A 12,955-nucleotide genomic window follows, 5' to 3' on the forward strand; every position below is an offset into this window, starting at 1 on the left:
GAACAGCATGAAATAGTAATGGGAGTAGTGAGTAAGATCAAAGTTCAAAGTGCATGATAGTCCTACATGAGAGTGTGGTAAAGAAACCTATCATTTTGTGCAATGAATATATGCTAATAAAATTGAATAAAATAAAATTACTGCTAGGGAACGTTATTGAACCTCTTTTGTGACAAGTGGCTATATCTATAAGAACATCATAGACACTGGAAGGAAAAGGAGTCTAGACCACTGGTCCATCAGGTTCTCACAGATTAAAGGATTGTCCCTTGGTGGCACTGAAACCCTTAAACTTTCTTCAGCAATGAGAGTCTGAGAAGAAATAGATTTGAAAGGACTTTAACAATGAGCCTGAAACAAAGAAGACACTACATTCTTGCGTGGGAACACTGCTTGTCTATCCTGGATCTGAGCTCACACAAAGCTATCCACTGCTTGCTTGAATTTTACTGTGAGAAAACCAAGAACACAATGGAAGGTCTAAGAATTAAGACAGGGATTGAATTATTGAAACATGATCATAATAACTATGATTCACTGAGCATTTACTATGTGACACATGTAATACTTAGTCTGTTATGTGCATCATCTTATTTAATTCTCTCAACTCTAAGGATTTGTTGTTTTTGCTTTCACAGACAAGAAACCCAAGGCTTAGGAAAGTTAACTTGGCCCTCTCAAAACACAGCTAGGAAATGGCAAAACTGGGACGAATGACATCAATGCAACATCTATGGTATGTTTCTTTTCCCTAATATTTTTCTTCAGCATTATTGAAATGTTTTTCAGAAAGCATAAAATTCACTTATTTAAAGTTATAGTTCATTTTTATATATTCACAGAATTGTCTGTAGCTGTAACCACTATATTTAGAATTTATTCAATACTCCCCAAATAAATTCCAAATCCATTAGTAATCATTCTTTTTAAAATTACTGAATATATAAATATATAACTATAGGTTTCTTTGTAGTAGTTCCATACATGTATATAATAATTCTATCATATTTCTCCCTATGTATCCTCTCTCTTGTATCCTCTCTTTCCTCTGCATGTACCAAATATTTTGATTTCTACCTTCATGTCCTTTTAAAATCTAGAATCTGCATATAGGTGAAAACACACAATATTTGTCTGTCTGGCTTATTTCATTTGGTGTGATGACCTTAAATACTAAATACTTTGCTATAAAAGGGCATCATTCTTATTTATGAATAATGTTCCTATATGTAATATGCATATATAATCTTCTCTTGATTTTCATTACCAGTCTGCATAATCTGCTTTCATTCTATTATTATATATTAATATTTCTATTACTTTGAATATTTTAGATACATATCTATCATCATTGCAGCTTTTGGTCTTTGTTTACTAGCTAGTTCAGCTTATAAGGGCTACCAACTGTATTCATCCTGGGTTATATGTTAATATTTAACTCCATTTTCTGATAGAATAATTTTCCACATTATGTGTATTACTTTTGTGTTGCTGTGAAAAATACTTCAGATTTCAACTTAAAGTAAGGAATTATTTGTTTTAGCTCACAGTTTCGGAGGCTTTAGTTCATCTCATTTGCTTGGTTGATCTCTAGTTGCGACAAGCGAGAAGAACATGGTGGTGGAAGCAAGTGGCAAAGGCAATTTACCACATGCTGGGCAGAAAGCACACAGGGAGGAAGGGCTAAGAGCAAATCAGTGCCTTCAAAGGAACACTCCCAATGACCCCCTTCCTCCACCTTGACTTTCCCACCTTCCAAAATATGTACCCTAGCGAGGATCCAAAAATCCAATCCATGAGCCTGTAAAGACATTTTGATATTCAGTCCATAACATTTTCACTTTGTCTCCTGAAGGCTCGTGGACAGCTCAAAGTTACACACCTTCAAAGTTCTTACAATCTTAACATTATTTGAGAGTAAAATTGAATGTTCTCTGAGAATTAAAATACTTCTTTCTTGTGAGTCCCAATAAAATAAGAGAAAATTGATCTAATGGCACAAAGTAAAGATTCCCATTGCAAAAGAGGAGGATAGTAAAATAGCAAGGAACAACTATCCCAGAGCAAGACTGGCAGACATCCTGTAACCCAGGTCTAGTATCCAGGTCTTTCCCTGACATGATGAGAGTTTCTGAAGTTTAAGGACATCCTTGCCATGGTGGCTTTCCGGGGTTTAATTTCCAAAGCCTTTCTCTTGGGTTGGCTCAAATTATTCGCTGTTCTGAAAGTGTCATCATAAAACAAAAATATATGTGGAGGTAAATACGTTTAACCTAATTTGAACATGATACAATGTGTATGTGTATAGCACATTGTATGCTTCCTCATTAATATCTATTATGTTATGTTTATGTGTTAATCAAAATAAAATTTGAATTTAAAAAGGGATCCAGGTATTATGGCTCATACCTGAAATCTAGCATTTGGGATTGTGAGACATGAAGATTATCCTAGTATGCGACCAGCCTGGCCTACATAATGAGCTCCAGGCTTATCAAGACTGTACAACAAGCTCTTCTCCCGTCAAAAGAAACAAATAAACAAAACCAACCCCTCCAAAAACCCTAAACAACCAAATATACACAGAAATAATTTTGAGTTGGGTCTTACTATTTGACTATTATTATTCTACCCTGGGACTCACTATATAGACCAGGCTGGTCCCCGTGCTATTTCCTCTTTTCGGTTGGGATTGCAGGTATTGCCACCAAGACCTGACAGTATTGTGAACTCTTAAGTGTGCTTTTATTTTGACTTGGCCCTGATTGGATTTTCCTCCATTCCTTCAACACATGCCAACTTTTATATCAGGAGGTGGTATTAAAAATACAAGTTGAAATATGGCAATTCCTTTCCGTATTTACCTTTGTGGGAATGTCTTTAATTTATTAGAGTTTAGTCAGCTTTTCTTCTAATAATCAGCAGAGTTTCACTGGAAGTGCAGCTGGTTCACTTGTTGCCTATTATGTGGTATCTGTGGTATGACTGACAGGGGAAAAAAGCAACGTAAAAGACTAAGAAAAACAGTGAGCTCAGCTATAGCATTGCAGACATTCTGTTCTGTGTGGTTGTAAAATTTCATGCTTTCTTTTTCTCATGTGAACTTTAGGTTGCCAGATGTCCCATGAGCATATGACTGCTTTGTGTTTCTGTGCCATATTCCATTTTCATCTGTATCAGAATACATAATGGACCTTCCACTTGAGCCAAGTCAGACCCAGTTAGTTGACTACTGGTGGCATTTGTTCCTGCCTCCTACTTCCCCACCAGCATGTTGGACTATCTCCCACATTCTCCAAACTAATACCCTTCACCAATTTTCTCACATATCTGAGTTGCTGTGGAACAGAACAATAACAGAATCAAGACACTGTCAGTCACGTTAAATCATAATGGCAGTTGTTTCCTATAGAAATGACAATGTACTCATCGGCCAATATAGTGTGACCTTTTAACCATCTATTATTTTCACCTGAAAATGACACAAATTGGAAATGGAAAAATGAAAATTGTCTTGTGGGTTTCAACTTTTTAAATTAGTGCTTTCAGTAGAGCAAAGACTAGTTTTTTTTTTCTGATTTGTTTTCTTTAGGTTGCCCTGAATAGATGAAAAGACAAGCTCAGACTAATTATAATAAGTTATCATCTAGTTAACGCAGCACAAGAAAGGGATGACATTTTAGATAATGTAGTTAAGAGAGCCAACCAATGCTTTGGTTGTAAAAAAAAAATCATTTAATACATAATTATAGTAAACTGACTTTAATCTTTCTTTAATTAGCCATAGTAAGTATCTAGTATATAGAAGTCAAATCTATTGAACTGAAGTGAGTTAAAACAGGTCTTTTAGTATCTTGAAGGATTTAGCTTTTATTATTATAAACATAATAATAGAAATTATTAAATACCCTTTTAACTTTTGGAACATGTTTGTAACATCAGCTTACTCATTTGATGCTTTTCCTAAATGAAGTATGGCCAGGCAGTGGCAAACCCAGGAATTTAATTTTAACTTCTTGACTTTTAAGTTGCTCTTATCATTTAATATTCAACATCTAGAATTTCAAGAATTATCTATTCATATGTAATCTTTAAAAGACAAACTTTTGAATTATGTAGGTTGTCAAGAACTGGAGCGCTAAGGACTTCTGTGGAAGGACCATGACAAGGTAAGGAATAGTGTATCATCATGAAATCTGAGATATTTGCTAAAATTATTACAAAGGAGATTCTAAAATGTATCAAAATGATTCATTAAAATTTAAAGCCAGAAAAGTTAGCTAGAGGAAACCCATGTCTGTCAAAATATTATAGAATCTTAGAAAGTCTTTATGTTTACATAAACTTTAAAATATTCTGAGAAGGCTTACATGCATAGGTAGATTTTTGGCATATTAGCCTTTTTTTCCACTAGATTTTAAAATTCTTAATGGTAGGGGTATTGTTCTGAAAATGCGTGTGCTTTAGTTCCTGATCACAAACATTTGAAGAAAGTTGAGCCAGTCTTACTTTCATTCCTTTGATTTGAGAGTTTAACCATCTCATGAAATCTTCAAAGGAAAAATACGGCGGTATCTTATCATTCATCTTATCATCTTATCATTTTCTATAGCCTTATCAAGATCACTAAAACATAACCTGATTATCCAATTTCTACTTAAAAATATCGCAGCTTGTGAAATAAAGGACAAGGAAAAGGAGGGGAAACCTTTTACTATTTCATGTTATAGGTGCCTGCCACACGCAAAGGTGTATTCATTATTTTAGAGCTGGAGAGAAAAGTACTCTCAAATGTGGACCAGAAAAATACTCCAGCCTAAATATTATCCAAGATAAATTTTGAAGTGCTTAGTTATATAGATAACTAGCATAAGATGGAGTCAATTTAGGAAGTTCTTCCCTTCCTCTTGTTTCAGTGAGGTTTCTGCAAGACCCAATTCCAAATGACTTTCTTTACTTCACAGCACAATTAGTGCTTTCTCCACTGGATGAATAGCACTGTGTAATACACTCTGTTTGAGCAGTAACCATGAGTCGTGCTTTAGTTCTTTCCCCTTTTTCTTCCTTCCTATGTCTGTGCTTAATGTAAGTAAACTGTCTCTGTCATCTTAGTTTTGGAAGCTGCTTGCCTTCACCTCTTACTTAAGTAAAAATTTTATTCTTTTTCAAATCTCTGATGGATTGAAGACTAGATAGTTATAATTTCAGTTAGGCTTAAGTTGTTTAGGATTAAAGAATGGTTTAAGGTCTAGAAAGTTGTTTTTTAAGTTGACAAATACAGGATATTACAGAGAATGATTTAGGTACAAAACTTTAGACTCACTTAGATAGTATAGATAATATTTCTTCAAGGTTGCAAAATACAAATGAGCTAAACATTTTTAATGTAACCCTTACAATATGGCTTTCCTGATTGCTTCATAACTGTTCTTACTGTATGTAGCTTATTATAAACAAGTAAAGTCTATATGCATTTGGAAAAAACACAAATAAACAAAACAGACTTTCAACAAATTCTTTGAATTAATATTTATTTAAAATGATTTAACAAATTAATATCATTTTCTGGGATAACAGAACTCACGCCTAAAGAATCAGTATTACTACAGTGGTTAATATAGAGAAAAAGTCACTCACCCTGTGAGTTATTGCATCCATCCTGAGAATCACTGTCATACGCTGGATCAAATCCACACTCTTAGCTCGCTTGCTCACTCACCTGTTTTTTTTTTTTTTTAAGCAACCTCAGGGCCTTGCACATGCTTGGACATGCTAGGCAAACACTTAGCACTGAGCAGTATCCCCAACCCCACATTGCAGCTTTGGACTGAGACAGGAAAAATCTGTGTGTGGTGTGTGTGTGTGTGTGTGTGTGTGTGTGTGTGTGTGTGTGTGTGTGTGTGTGTGTAGAGGGATGTGGAGTGGAGGCCAGAGATTGAGTTGGGCATTTTTAGAGACAGGGTATTTCACTAGTTTTACAAGACTAGGTGATCAGTGTGCTCTAGGCACACTCCTGTTTCTCCCTCTCCAGATGTAGGATTACGGTCACTTGCCTCATATCTCATTTTTATGTAAGTGCTGGGACTCTGAACTGAGGTTGTTGTGCTCACACAGCAAGCAATTTACAGACTAAGCCATCTTCTTAGCACCCAAGGTTCATTTTTAACATCTGCCAGTTATTGGCAGCATAAAGCCTGACAAAGCATTTGGATTCAGTGGGCCTGATTTTTTTTCAATTTTTTTAAAAAAATTACATTTACAGTATAAATAGGTAAAAATGATATTATCTTATCTAGCATAGTATATGGGAAAACCATGCGGACATTAACCAGATGTTGTCATGGATCTTTTAACAATAATTCTTTCTCTCACACACATGTGTGTTTGCAAGTGTGAGTGCCTTGTGTGAATGCATTGTGTGTGTGTGTGTGTGTGTGTGTGTGTGTGTGTGTGTGTGTGTGTGTGTAAGTACAGTTGCCTGGAGAGGACATAAGAGGGCGTCAGATCCCTTGGAACTGGAGTAAAAAATGTGTGTGAGTGTTAGAAACTAAACTAGAGTTCTTTCCAAGAACAGTATATACCCTTAACTGCTAAACTGTTTTTCTAGTCTCAAGTCTTATGAATTTTACCAACTGATATATTTCAGTTTCAGTCTATTTGTGAACAAAGAATTTTTTCATTTGATTATCCTCACTGTCTCTAGAGTGCTTCCTACCCCCTCCGTTTTGATCATATTATAATCCTCTCACATTATTTTTTAGCACTTTCCATACAAGCTCACTCAGTTCTGGCCACAGGCAATCTATTGGCTTGGGATAGCTTCTCAAAATAGAAAGAAAGCACTGCATTTGAAATCAGGATATCAGAATAGTATTATCAATGGTAGGTAATTTCCCTTTCTCTGGCCTTCCTTAACTCCATGTGTAAAATTAGGGAAATGGGCTTATTGAGTCTTTTCTAGTTCAAAAAGTATGTGAATCTATGATTATAGTACCAGTTCTTTTCTGAAATGAAGAGTTGCACTTTAGGTAAGCAAATCTTTATAGCTAGATAGAAAATTAGAGGGCCTAGGTAAGATGGCCAACAGTCTCACTGTGTCCAGAACTCTCCCCGTTTTTTGCAAAACCCTGTGTTCCATGAACCCTCAGTCCTGGAGAAATATCCTCAGTTGGTCTTCATTGCTCTAGGAGAGTTTCAATAATAAAAGACACTCTTTTTCTTTGGCTGATGCTTGAAATCTTTTTATGTTAGGGGTGAGTCTTGAGTAGAGGAAAAAACCCAGACAAACCCATTATATATTCTCTGCATAATATTTAAATATTGAGTCAGTTGCTGTGGAGAACCTTGGGTGTGCCAGGTGTTGTGCTGAGCTATGCTGTCAAGGTTAGAGATGTAGGTGATTCTGTTCCTGTACCTAGGCTAGACAAGTGTGGGATTGAGTAGGGAAGAGAATCGCAGGACATACTCCTGAGGAAAGTTCTCCACAGGCCCCAGGATGTTATTGTGACAAAACACATTAGTGGCTGCTAGTGATTAATAGAGGGCATGGGCCTTAAGGCTGCTCAGAATCTAGCTTCAGTTTGGAGGTGGCTAGGCAAAAAATTTTAGCTGTGATTTAAAAAAAAATAATACACAGTTTGTGACTACCCAGTTGTCATGGAAACCACCAGGAAATCTGAAAAGGCAGTGTGGCATTAGTTTCAAAGGAAGCAACATCCTTCACGACATGGAATAGGTGGTTTGGACGATGGCTAGTAGGGAAAGGTAAGATTAAGTGAGTTTGGGGGAAGAAACTACGGTTGAAGACTATCTGTGCAGGTTTTTTTCTGTCCATTTCCTTCCATTTTAGGGTTACCCCACCTACCTTTGTGCTTCCGTAGTCTGATTTGGCAGTCACCAGTGCATTAAGGAGATTTACAGGCTGTAGTGGAAAAGGCATAGGGGATGGATCTCAAAGAAGCATCCTTCTTAGCTGGATACTTCTTAGCTGTGCTGGGATTGTACTTATTTTAAAATAAAAAACATTCACAATCACTTCACTGAATTGCTCTCGGAAGCAATGAGATAACTAATGTGTGTGAGATGCCTGGAGGAAATGAGGAGCTCTTTTATTTGATCATCTGTCTATGTAAGAGCACTCTCCTTCATATGGTTTCAAATAAATTCCAAGGAGGGTGTTGAGAACACAAAAGAAAGTTAAGATGAGCATGGATCACTCTTTCACCCAGTGATCTAGCCTTTCCCAGTGTGTGTGTGTGTGTGTGTGTGTGTGTGTGTGTGTGTGTGTGTGGTGTGTGTAACTTAAGTCAAGACATTAGCCCCTCCATGGCCACAAGGACATGCTTCTTTTATGGCTTTGATTTCTCTGTGTGCCATGCAGGCTGCATAGCTAGCATGGTAGAGGAGCCTGTAAATGCAGGAGAGATGACTCCTAACTATGTGTGTTAAAACCTCATTCCTGCTACCCTGCTCATATGCTATCTTAAGAGCTGTTAGTCCTCAGGTCCTCTAGGACAAGTTCTGGTGTTGTGAAGAATAAACCATGCATACTCATTTACAGGGAGGGATAGGTCACCAATGGGGTATCATTACCTGCTTTGTTGCTCTTCTTTGTTTGATCCACTTAAGTCGAAGAAGTTTCAAAGCTCCTGTCCTTTGTCAGAATTTCTCCCTCCCCTCACCCCTGCCCTCAGAATCCAAGTTGTCCCATTTGTGCTCAGTTTCTCAAAAATTCTTTTCGAAACCTTACCACTGCTTACACCTCCATGCTTTACCCAAGACTAACCCCAAGCCTCTATGACTTTCTCCATCACCTTCTAGCTATACTACCATTTTCTGACCTGTCTCTCTAGGAGTTCATAGGACTTTTCCCAATCTCTCCCTCCTCCTCCCTCCCCTTCTCCATTTCTCACTTCCTCCTCTTTTCCTCCCTTCCTCCTTCATCCCTCCCACCTCCACCTCTTGTCCCCTCTTTCCCTCCCACCCTTTACTTCCCTCTATCCCTCTTTTACCCTTCTGAACTTACTGGTCCCTTACCCCCTTCCTCAGATAACCCAATAAATTAACTTACACACAAGTAACAGTTGCCATTGTTTATTGATTACTTAAAAATATTCCTTGAAAATTACTTTTATTGAAAAAACACAGAAATATGTGATAAGGTAATCTTGATTAGAAAATAATAAAACCAGTCTAACAGCTACATTTTCCATATTAGTTTCTAATATCTATTTTCATGCATATTGTTAGTGTGAATTGTAATTAAAACAGCACTACATAATGCAAGACTTAAAGAGGGAAGCATGCAAGATGGGTAGGGAAAAGCAGCTCAAAGTCGTCAGGTTTAGTCCATCATCCAAGAGGCAGTGTCGTTGTACAGGTAGCCTTAGTTCATAGCCAGAAGTTCAGTGGAAGATTCAGAGAGCAGCAAATACTGATGACAGCTGAGGTAACAGAAGACAGATAGATGGCCAGAAGTCACTAGGACTCATCATCTAACCGGCAATTATTTCATCACGCCGCCTTCGATTCCACCTGTGCCTGAAGCAATTGTAGTGACAATAATGAGATGGAAAGGACACAGTTCGAGTACTCCACTCAATGTTCGGGTCATGTGTCTCAAGCCAGTGGATTCCAAGAATCAGAGGGTAGCGTGGTGCATGAATAATGTCAAACTGGAGCTCTTCAACGTGGTTTCCGATTTTGACTTCAACAGGTGGTGTTTCTTTGGTTATGGGTCCATTAATCAGTGGACGCCCATCAACTGTTTCAAGCATGAGAGGAAAGATGTTATTGCGAATTGGAATCTTCTCTCGAAGAACCACAGAGTGGTCGATGCTGTTTCTGTAGGAACCTGAATCCACCATTGCTTGCTCAAAGAACTGACGTCTTCCAAGTCGAATCTCAACAGTTAGCCATAGGGTACGGGACATAGATATTGGAAGAGAGGGGGACGCGTATTTGTAGATTGGCCCGCCCGGGATCCCCCTTACCGCCGGGCCTCCATGTTTCCCGCCTGCTGGGCACGATGAGGCTTGACAGGGCAATCTCTGGCAAAATGACCAGGATGGCCACAGTAGAGGCACAAGTGACCTTCACGGCGTCGGGCCCGTTCAGCCTCACTGAGATGGGGACGATTACTTGTCCCTTGAACAGGCTGGTTTTCAGTTGGTGGACTCTCCGACCCATTTTCCTCTTCAGAGGCTGATGTATCTGAATCTGCCTTCTCTTCTAGGGTGACACACTGAATAATTATATCAGATAGGTTGGTGGCTGGACTTGGACAAGACAGTTCATTTTGAGTAGAACTGGCAAGCTCTTCTTGAAACTGGATGCAGAACGTGCTTTCATCCAAATCTAACTCTTGAGCATTGAGATGGAAGCGGGTTGAATATCTGTGGGCAAGGCCTTCTTCCCCTTGGTGCAGCTGAGGGAGGCCATGGTTAGCAACTTCCATACTTTCTGGATTGTCAAAGGTATTTTGGAGCACTCGAAGGAACCTTTCAAATTGTTCCAGCAGGGGGCTTTGGCTATCTATTAGGGGCTCGAGCCATCTTCCTGCCTCACTTGAGAAAAAGCTACTAACAAAGCTCACTAGAGCCACTTCAGTGGGATACAGGTGCCCTCTGGTTCTCAGATAACCGGTCAACTGAACTAAAAACTCAGAGAGTTTCCGAGAATCCCCACTGATGGCCAAAGGATACTCTAGCGGCACAGTTGCAGCCTCTAATTCGCCATGGGTGTGTGCTGTTCCTGTTCTCACAACTATTAGGCCCTCTAGGGACTCTTCAGGTACTGAGAATTCTATGAACTCCTCGGCATCTGAGGGGTCCAGGGGCTCCTGGGGCACCCAAGGCTCCAGAGGCTCCTGGGCAGCTGGATCCCCGAGGGGCTCCAGCTGTGATGAGGTCTCCTGATGCTCTGGAACCTTCTGAGACCCCTCATCATTTGTAGGGTTGTAGACCTGTGGATTCTGGAACTCCTTGAGGGCTGGGGTACCCTGGTTGTCTCTGGGCCCTGCCTCACAGACTGCTGGGAGATCATAACCCCCTGAGAATGCCTGGGGCTTCTGGATTCCTGAGGACTCCAGAGCCTCCTGGATCTCCTGGGGTTCCTTGGAGGCTGGAAGCTTCCAGGGTGATAGCTCCTGGAGCTCTGGGGAATTGCAGGCCTCCTTGGCCTTTGAAGGCTCTTGGAGTCCCCAGGCTGCTGTGGAATCCCTGGACTCCTTGGCCTCTGGAGGCTCCTGGGGTCCCCAATGCTCCTGGAACTTTGGAGATGAGTGGGGCTCCTTGACTTCTGGGAATCCCCTGAACTCTCTGATGGCTGAGGGTCCCCCACACTCCTTGGTCTCTGGGGGCTCCTTGATCTCTGAGAGTCCTGTGAGCTCTCTGATGGCTGAGGGGTCTCTGGTCTCTCTGATGGCTGAGGGGTCCCTGGTCTCTCTGATGACTGAGGGGCCCTTGGGCTCTCTGATGGCTGAGGGGCCCCTGGACTCTCTGATGGCTGAGGGGTCTCTGGGCTCTTTGATGTCTGAGGGGCCCCCAGGCTCTGTAGTTCCTGGAGGTTTCCAGGGTTTTTGTGAGGCCCTGGCTGCTGGAGTTTGCAGCCGCTCTGGGGACTCTGGGAACTCTGGGAACTCTGGGGGCTCATAGGCCTCTGAGGGCTTTCGGAGTGGTTCATCCTCTTTGGGTGCTCCGGGTTTCTGGAGCTCTGGTATCTGGGCCTGGAGGGCAGCATTTTCTTCCATGAGCCTCTTCACTTGAGCCTGCAGAATTTCATTCTCCAATTTCAGAGCAACATAGGAAGCTGTTAAGTCCTCTACCATCTTTTGAGAAAACGGGCCTGGTTTGACAATTTGCTACCAAGAGAGATTGGCTAGCTGCTTGTGAGGTCTTTGCTGAAAGCAGCTCACAGGCAGACGTCAGGCTCCGTGACTTTTCCAAGGGGTGGGGATTTGGACCCAGCCAAGGCTGATTACCAAGAGGTCACTGGGAGCCTCTGGAGCTCAGCACCAGGAGGTGTGAGACACTGTGAAAAGAGAGGGAGCTGAGCATCAGAAACTATGGAAAGCACTCATTCAATATAAATCACCAAAAATCTGTCCAACTGTTCTGGGTTTCTTTTACCACAAGCTCATGTTCATGAACTGGGGTGTATATACCTGCTCTTACCCTATGACATTTTACTAGCACATGACACATATATGTCAGTTTGCATTCTTTTGAAACTTAACATCATATTATAAACAATTGCCCCATAGTCCTTTGTTTTACATAGTTTTAATTTCTAGTGTCTGCCTAATACTGCAATGCAAAATTTGGATGTTAACAGCTGCTTCCAGCGACCAAATCAGATTTTTAGAATGAAATGGGGATTTTAGGTTCTGTGGTGGGGCAAGCTCAAGAAATATTTTTGAGTGACTAGCATAGGAGTTGGGGGGGGTGGAGACGCTTTCTCATATCTCAGAAATAATACCACACAAGTAACCGCACGCAACCAGACACAGGAGAAAGCAAGCAAAAGTTGAATAAATAAATAAACATACATACATATATATCCATCAGACATGTGCATATTATTTATAAAATACCTCAAAATAGTTAACAAAATGCTCTTTGTAGATTTACGTTACCATTCGGAGACGTAGGGCTGGAGCTCTGCTGTCTGCGTAGCCATCGCTGAGGAGAGAACTGTGTGAATGGCTGGGGAGGCTTGCCTTTTCTGCACACACTGAACTCAAACAAACACACCCACTCCCAGAACACGTTCCAACTCTCCTCTGTAACGTAGCTATTTTGAGTATGGAAGAGTGCTTTTTTTTTCTTTTGACAGTACCTCACAGTCCAGAGCTAGAAGGAAAGTAGGATGCTGCACTGATGTGAGGCAGCTTCATGCATTCAGTCCTTGGTTACTTTAATAAATATTTAGCCAGGAAATTGGGAGTAATACCACC

General features: G+C 40.4%; 1 protein-coding gene across 1 annotated transcript; it reads right to left on the minus strand.

Annotated features, from left to right (window-relative positions):
- Positions 1 to 9,984: 9,984 nt before the first annotated feature.
- Rtl3 (retrotransposon Gag like 3) lies at positions 9,985 to 12,719 on the minus strand. The gene is made up of 2 exons (XM_051141501.1): positions 12,635 to 12,719; positions 9,985 to 12,030 (listed from the first exon to the last, which is right to left on the minus strand). The coding sequence occupies exon 2, from the start codon at positions 11,825 to 11,827 to the stop codon at positions 9,989 to 9,991; it is 1,839 nt and encodes a 612-aa protein (XP_050997458.1). The 5' UTR covers positions 11,828 to 12,030; positions 12,635 to 12,719; the 3' UTR covers positions 9,985 to 9,988.
- Positions 12,720 to 12,955: the final 236 nt, after the last annotated feature.

This window comes from Acomys russatus, chromosome X (genome assembly GCF_903995435.1).
Source record: "Acomys russatus chromosome X, mAcoRus1.1, whole genome shotgun sequence".
Classification (NCBI taxonomy): domain Eukaryota; kingdom Metazoa; phylum Chordata; class Mammalia; order Rodentia; family Muridae; genus Acomys; species Acomys russatus.